This window comes from Amblyomma mixtum, chromosome 2 (assembly GCF_055824585.1).
Source record: "Amblyomma mixtum isolate Tamu chromosome 2, ASM5582458v1, whole genome shotgun sequence".
In the NCBI taxonomy this organism is placed as follows: domain Eukaryota; kingdom Metazoa; phylum Arthropoda; class Arachnida; order Ixodida; family Ixodidae; genus Amblyomma; species Amblyomma mixtum.
Window position 1 is genome coordinate 77,916,756 of NC_143013.1, and position 8,038 is coordinate 77,924,793.

The window sequence follows — 8,038 nt, forward strand, 5'->3', positions numbered from 1 at the left end:
GTACCATACCAGGGGAAAGCTCGTACCCATTGTTTCACTGATGGGTACCCGGATGAGCTCAACATGTTGCATAGCCGCCTCTAAGCGCTGTCACCGCGACAACCATCGCACTCCGCTTCCCCCTCTTTTTGGCGTTTCAGTTTCCTGTAAACATGGCGGAAAACAGCAAGTAGAGACAGGAATGGAAACGAAAGAGACAACACAAACAGGGCGCAGACTGACAACTGAAATATATGGGGAGAGTGAAGCAAGGAAGGGAGGTAGAAGGGGGACCCGAAAGCCTCTGTAAGAGGGGGGTGCATGCAGGGTGAGTGCTGCCAACATTTTAGAGGGAAAGCTATACTTCACGACCAAAACTGCAAAAGCCGAACCATCACTGAAGCCTTGAACTTGATCTTGAATAAATATATCAATAAATAAAATAAGTATTGCTGCGATTGGCATTCGACCCGCAACTGCACATAAGCCCTATGCTATTGCCGCGGTTTTTTGTGTCTTTATGAAAATAAATTCCGCTGAGCTACCAAATTCTTTACGCACATACGCACTATTCCGCAATGCAGACACATTCTCATGTAGTCGTACACTGCACTCCACCTACACATCAAAATTGCGGGAAACATACACATGAGTCAGGAAGCGGCAACCATACAGGCGGCCGGTCCTGAGCAGCATAAACCCCCCGCACCAAGGCGCACTGTTCAGTAAATAGATACTTAGATGAATGGGATGGTTGCGCTTGTTGATGCATCATGCGGCTGTTCCACAAACTAAAAAACTGGCAGTGGCTTAGCTCAGCTAGGCCAGGATATACGTAGCGAAAGCAGTTCCGTCTACTGACATTTCGGTAGCGACACACCGTCGTTGTTGTTCAGCAGCTTGGCGGCGTCTCTTCGCGAGACGTTCCTCTCGTTCTTCGGGCGTCTCGGCCGCCCGCTTAGTATTTCTGGCCTCGTTTTCGCTCTGTCGGCCGGCCTTGTACCATGCGACGACTTCTGGATCGGAAGACTCAATTTCACGCAGCCTGTACTGCTGCCGCGACGAGCACGACTGCTCTCCTTCTTCCATGGTGCGCGTCTGAGGAGCGAGCGCATCGCTTCCGGCTTATATCCCAGCTGCCCGGCGCGACTCTGCGCATGCGCAGTGCGGCGCAGCGGCTGCGGCGCCATGGTTGCCTTGGTACTGGTTGCCATGGTAACGGCGCATGTGCAGTAGTGACCTTTGGCAGGCACCGCGAAATGCGCTTCTGCTAGCCTAGTGTGGCTTTCGCTGCAAACGTCCACTCGGTATGAACAGATCGCACGGAATCCCGGAGCCTTTCAGAACTTGCAAGAACCTTATAGTGTACAGCGATATCTCAGTGTCCGTTTCGATTGTACGCTTAAGTAAACACTGCATCATGGCACCATACAAAGCAATGATCAATCGTATCTAGTTGGCCGCACAGGCGACAGTTTACCGACCATGGCACAAAAGTCTTCTTGGCGCGAAGCCAGACCTTGACGGGTAGAGTCGAGGTGTGGAGTTTAAAAAAAAAAAAGGTTTTCGCATCTGATTCAATATTCATTCGCTGAACTCGCTTCAGTATGCTAGAATCCATAAAACCAAGACTGCCGATACACGGGCACAGGGAATAGAGATTCTCTTAGCACTTTTGTCATCTGCCTTCTTGACTGGCTATATAAATATTGCAAGGAGAAGCGAACAGTAAGAAAATCAAAAGTATCAGCAACCACCTTCAGGGAAACCCCACAAAGCTCCGTCACGGCCATCGCGAGTCAGGACAAACAGATAAGGCAGACGACAACTCAGTCGCCTTCTGAGTACCGCTAGGAGAAATGGGTGGCTTACAGCTCTAAAGAAGAAAAACCCCGAAACCAGCCGGTGAACAAACAAGCGAGCAAGGCCAAATCCTCCGGACTCGAGAGAAAGAAACAAATTGTCTCTACGCGTAGTCTTAGATCGAGAGCGCTAAACAAAGTTCGCGAATAGTCTGTGCAGCGCTTGTACCGTCTTCCTCTCACAGTGCATCACTTGAAACGCATAGGCAAGCTTTGCGACCAAGATGTTGCAAACTTGTGCCCGAGAACAAATCGAGAGCTCCCGACACTGCGCCTGCATTTGGCGCCTCACAGGGAGAATTTGTGACTCTCAATAATACCCATTATTCCGGGCCTGATGAAGCGGAACCACAAGATATTGTAGGGAATCAGAGTCCCATATGCCACCCAAACGATGAGGTTTAATACCCCAGTAACTAAACCAGAATCATTTAGACTTTTCCAGATATAGAGCCGTGCCAGAGACGTCACATAAATGCGCTGCTAAATGCAGAGCTTCAAGCACACTCTTTTTATCAGAACAGAGAAGGGCGACGTCATCAGCATAGGCAAAAATCCTAATTTTCAACTGATCAAGTGAGAGAGAGAGAGAAACAAAAGGACGGAAAGGAAACGCAGGTAGGTTAACCAGGCAGAAATAGCCAATTTGACTTCGTCCAAGCAGGGAGGACTTTCGATTATCCCTCGCTTCTCTTCGTCAAGTCGAGGAACCGCACAATAGAAGCACTGAAGAGTGACCCACAAGTCTGGCTACAACCACCTCCAAAGAAACGCGCATAAAAGTTATAAAAAGCCGCGAGAATTCCGGCAGTGTCACCTTCAGTATTTCCATCACACTGAATCTCTAATACCTCCTCTGCCTTTCATCACTTAATGCTCGTCGAGATGGTTGCTTTTCAAGGAACCTACGCGTCCGAGATCTAATTAAGGCCTCCTGATATTTTTCCGTGGTAAACTGTTGCAACTGTGCTTTAATATTGTTTATGTCATCACCATAAGTCCCCGGATTAATCCTTTCTAGTTCACGAAGGTCATTTAAGGTAGGTCCATGCTCGAGAAGGTGGTGACGCTTCAGAAATGCGATTCGTGTTGACGCTTCGATTGCCAGATTTCTGGCCTCCTACTTGAATAGATCCCACTTCTGAAAGACTGAAAGATCACCACGGGCCAATATATCTTTCAAACAAGAAGTGACAGCAGGCTGATAAGTTTCATCTGCCAGTAGACAATTATTCAGCTTTCAGAACTCCCACCGAGGCTGGGGAATACGGCGGCTGTGCCTTCCTATCAGAGCAGACATCTTGCAGTTAACCCTAAGGAAAATTGGCCGTATCCAGTAGCCATGCTCATTAGATAACAGTCCAGCAGAAAAATAGATCCTGTCTAGCCGAGCGTGTGAGGAAGACTGGAGATGGGTGAAATGAACACTATCGCATTTTTGTCGCCTAATGTCAACGAGGTTGCGTTCACAGAGCAAATTAGTTACAATAGCAGAACATAGGGTCATTACGCACGCGTAGAACTGATATCGGCCTTCATCATTGCAAACACAATTGCAGTCACTAAGCAAGATGATTTTGCAATCCGTGCGCAGAACGTTATCCAACGACATAAAGAAAACCCTCCTTTCTCGTTGATTAACATGCACATACACACCAGTCACCCGCCGCTGTTGACCTGAAATAGCAAGTTCGGAGCAGTTAAGGCGCCCCTCACCATGTATGTTAGACTATGTTATAGTCGGATACAACTTAAGTCTGCAGTGAAGCTCCGCCCACATTCAGCCTTCGCGCACAGAATTCCTCCACGACGAAAAAGTAGTCCGCTGCTTAAACACTTCTTGTTACTTAAACAAGAAGCTTATCACAAGAAAAAAAGTAATGAGCTCTAGAATTTTGATACATGGATTGTTTGATATAGACAAACATTAAAAAGCTGATTTCGTTTACAGTTGCGATTGGCCAGCGGAGTAATACAGGACGCCGCGGACCGCGGCCCAGTGATAGCAACTGCTGTTTTTTAAGTTGTATTCTACATAGCACTTTTCCTAGCGAAACCCATACGACGAAACAACTCACATGAAGCGATCCCACAATTCGCGGCTGCAGCGTATCTGTCATAAATAAGATTAATCGCATTTTTACTGATCTGGTTTCAAAGCTGTCGTGTGGAGCGTCTTGCCGGGAATTATAGAGAGACAATGTTACGACCACTTTTCCCAGGCTGAAGCAACACTAATTAGACATGTTTCCGGGCTCCGTACGGAGGCAGACTCGTGAGCACAGCTCGGCAGTGAAACGACACCGACCCCTGGACAGACATGTGGTTCACAAATTCTAACGCCTGTCACTGAGTAACAGTAGCTCGCGCCTCGTTGAGAGCCGTGCGCGCGTGAGGCCGCAGTCACAGTCCGGCGGCGCGGCTGTTATCACGACGATATAGTAATTAGCACTTGTTAAAGGAATACGCAGTGCTCGCGAGCGCCAGCACGGCGGCGCAGCGGCTTGTCTCTGGTAATGGGTTGTCCGTGATTGTTGGGGTCGTCATACATCAGCTGCTGCGAGTATCCATGGCGCGGAGAGCTGATGTACGTGCGACTCGTGATGCACCAAGATGAAGTGCCGCTGCGGGTTCCGAGAGATAGTCCTTTAAAAGCGAACATAGCCGGCCTAATTCAGACCGTGAGACCCTGCGTAAGCGGTCGCCACCGGAGCTGAGCAGCAGACCGGAATCGAAGCGCGCCGTGCAAGACATAGGAGAGCGTAAGTGATGCGTTTTGTTCTCTGTTTCTGACATGACTACGCACGAAAAAGTATCAGCAGCATGCGTGAAACGGATACCCTCCAGCAAGAAGAATAGTCCAGTTATTCATTGGTCTCCACACACTGCAAAATTTCACAAAGCAGTGAGTTCCTTAAGTGAACACAGGATCCTAACCTTATTCAGTAATCACCCAAATATCTCTAGGCGAATTCCTCTTCCCAGGTCTTTCAACTACACAGTGAGGTTTATTATGCAAGCTGTGATATAAAGGTACGCACCCTCGTGGCCATCGCTTTTGGGTTTACTACATTATTGTTCCTTGGACCGAACCCGTTCCTTATAGTTCTCTGCGTCCGAAGGCGGGGCTAAGATACAGATTCGGCTTTACAGTGCTGTGGGTAACCTTGAACTCATCGCCGCTACTTTTTTTTCTTCTTCAGAGTGCAGCCCTCAGCATGGCTCGAATGTTTTCGCTGGCGGCCCTCTGGCTATGCGCGACGCTGCTCAGCAAACAGAATGTCCAGGGAGCACCGAGGCCCGTTCGTCAAATCAGCTCAGGTCTGTTAGGAGGGGCGTTGGGTAGCACACAGCAGAAGCTGACGCGCCGCAATGCTAAGATGTTCTCCTCACACGCCTCACATGCAGTTTACCACGGCCCGTACGAGGCCACCGCCCACGCGACGCCTTTCATGGCATCGGGAGTCCTGGGCGGCGTCGGATCGGCGCTGGGCGGTCTCCACAGCACCGCGATGGGAGGCCTTTCCGGAACACTGCACGGCGACATGTTGGGAGGTGTATCGGGCTTCCACGCGCCGCTGACCGCCGCAAGCCACTTGCTGTCGGGACCCTTCGGCGCAGTTGGACACCATGTGGGTGGCCTTGCCAGCGGAGGCATGCTTGGAGGCCTCTCTTCGTTACCCTCAGCGCTGTCTCCCGGTATGACCGGCCTGTCCGGCATGGCCCCAGGTGGCGTGTCCGTTGTCAGTCACACCGTCCAATTTGGCTCCTCAGGCGACGTGGGTGTCGCCGCAGCCGAACACCAGCACCTCTCGAACCAAGCCCATCAGCACAGCCTCTTGGCCAGCCAGGCACTCGCTGCCGCGGACGCCGTTGAGGATGCCCAACTGCAGGCGACGTTGGCCCGAAGGCGCCTCCTCCACAAAGCCATGGCGCACCAGAACTACGCGCACCAGGCACAGCTGATGGCCCACAACGCCCACCAGCGCTTGATGCAAGCGCAGGCCGCGCAAGCTACTGTAATGTCCATGTACCCCAACGGTATGAACATGGCCCCGTACGCTGGGATGCCTATGGGTCTACCATCCGGAGTGATGCCTTTAGTCGGCAATGTGGGTTACACTGAGAATCCTTTGCACACCATCATCAGAAAGCACTGCGAATCGGTGCGTTACACCAATGGAGGCGGTGGTATGTACCCAATGCCGTACGGCATGGCAAATGGTATTGGATATGGAGGCGCCTTTCCGTACGGCATGAGTGCGCCCATGGGCTTTGGGCAAGGATTCGGTGCCTATGGCGTTAATGGTGCATATGGAAGCAGCCCGTTTTTCGGTGCTGGAAGTCTTGGCGTGGCAGGTCTTCACGGAGGCCTTGGCAGTGGTCCTGCAGGGCTCCACGGTGGATATGAGGGCTTAGGGCTCTACAACGGCGGCGTCAATGGCGCTCTCGGAGGACTGTACCACGAAATTCATGGAGGCCTCGGATACGGCGCAGGCGGTCTATACCAGGGGCTTCATGGAGGCCTCGGCTATGGCACCTCAGGCCTACACAGTGGCTTCGGTTATGGCGCAGGAGGCCTTTACCAAGGCATGCATGGTGGCCTTGGACATGCGGCGTACGACATGCACAGCGGACTCGGGTTTGGTGGCGGCAGCTTGGCTTACGGCGCAGGTGGAATGTTCGGAGCCCACCACCCTCTTCACGCGGCCATGCATACGTCAGTATTCCACTCACCTTTGATTCGTCGCTAACAGAGAGGATGCAGACGCTGCGACACCTGTGTGTGGACTGGCGTCTGTTTTGATAAACCACCGAGCAGAAGTATAATAAATAAATGTTCGTTATGTTCCATTCTGGCTTTATGGGCTTCTGTGTTAAATGTCTTTCCCCGGTATGGAACCTCTGCAGAAAAATGTGGCACCTGCTGCGCTACTGGCCCGTACCTTCCGGGACACATTTGTGCCGAAGGCGCCGCTGGGACATTACAAAAATATTAGCCGTATGAATAGCAGGGTATGTTTCTGAAATACGAACACCACCACAGGTATCGCGAAGCACGACGCGGAAGCTGTTAGGGAGGCGCGTAGTAGGCTGCATACTTTCGACAAGGACTGGATACGTCCCAGATTTCTTAGTGGACATTTAATTTTAACTTACTACTGCTGCCAAAATATGTTACTCTGACTTTTGCCAGTTCCCACAAAAATGCGTATTCGGTCACTTGGCTCAGTTTGTAATTGTCTTCAAAAGTACCAGCACCAGCCATGTTGCAAAAGATAACTCTAGAAAAAAAAAACATCAATATTTTGATTAAGCTCCTCCAAAGTGCACGGAATTCTCCCGAACGGGTAACCCGAACCCAGAAAATTTTATGGAGTATGTGTTTGGAAGCGAAGCTAGCCAATGTACTGAAGAAATCGGCGGCCATATTCTGCACTCATTTAATACAAAAAACACTGTTCACTCACGAAGGTACATGTATTGAGAAGACAATAGCACAAGAGAAGAGATGAAAAGACAGATCAGCACCGCGGAAGGTTACATGCAGCTACTTCATTCAGTGCATTCAGGCATTTTTCTTTTGCTGTGCGTTGCTGTCCGGAAAGTCTGCCGCAGACTTTACTCAGCCGGCCTTGAAGAGCAGCACGGCGATGTGCCCAACGTAGAAGTAGGTGAATCGCTTGGTCTCATACGTGACGTAGGAGCCGAAGGAGCGGCCCACCACACAGTGCCAGGTCGGGCCGAATTTGCGGTCGAACTCGGTCTTGATGGCAGCCGCCACGTCGCGTAGGATCTTGTGCTTCTCGATGGCCGCCATGGCCACGCTGATGGCCTCCTGCTGCATGTGATCGGGTATGTCGGTGGCCTTGACCACCACCTTCTTGGCCGGCGGAGTGGGACTGGCCATCATCTTGTCGGTCGGGTCGAGTTTAACTGGCGATCAGGAGAAACAGGACTGTGGTCCCACGTAAGTCCAGGAAACGAACAGTCTCCGAAGCGAGGAGGGCCCGGAGACTAGAGCTGGTCCTCAGGATGCCGTGGAGGCTGCTTGTTTTTCTCCAATGCACCGACTCGGTCACGGGAAACGAAGTGCCTCACGACTTGATGACAGCTGCCATTGTCCGATAGCTGATTCCCGGGTGGGTCGCGAGATGACGGGGACGGCGCTTCTTGAGCGACGGACTTTTCTGCTA

General features: G+C 51.2%; 1 protein-coding gene and 1 pseudogene across 1 annotated transcript; one reads left to right on the plus strand and one right to left on the minus strand.

Annotated features, from left to right (window-relative positions):
- Positions 1 to 5,059: 5,059 nt before the first annotated feature.
- Positions 5,060 to 6,595, plus strand: LOC149359807 (uncharacterized). The gene is made up of 2 exons (XM_089567752.1): positions 5,060 to 5,162; positions 5,250 to 6,595. Exons 1-2 carry the CDS (start codon positions 5,060 to 5,062, stop codon positions 6,593 to 6,595), a joined length of 1,449 nt encoding a protein of 482 aa, XP_089423878.1.
- An 872-nt stretch (positions 6,596 to 7,467) lies between these two features.
- Positions 7,468 to 7,755, minus strand: LOC149359808 (uncharacterized; annotated as a pseudogene).
- Between the last annotated feature and the right edge of the window lie 283 nt (positions 7,756 to 8,038).

Coding starts and splice junctions, on each gene's coding strand:
- LOC149359807 (XM_089567752.1), top strand. CDS start 5,060: ATGGCTCGAATGTTTTCGCTGGCGGCCCTCTGGCTATGCGCGACGCTG. Junction 5,163..5,249: donor CGTTCGTCAAATCAGCTCAG/GTCTGTTAGGAG, acceptor CCTCACATGCAG/TTTACCACGGCCCGTACGAG.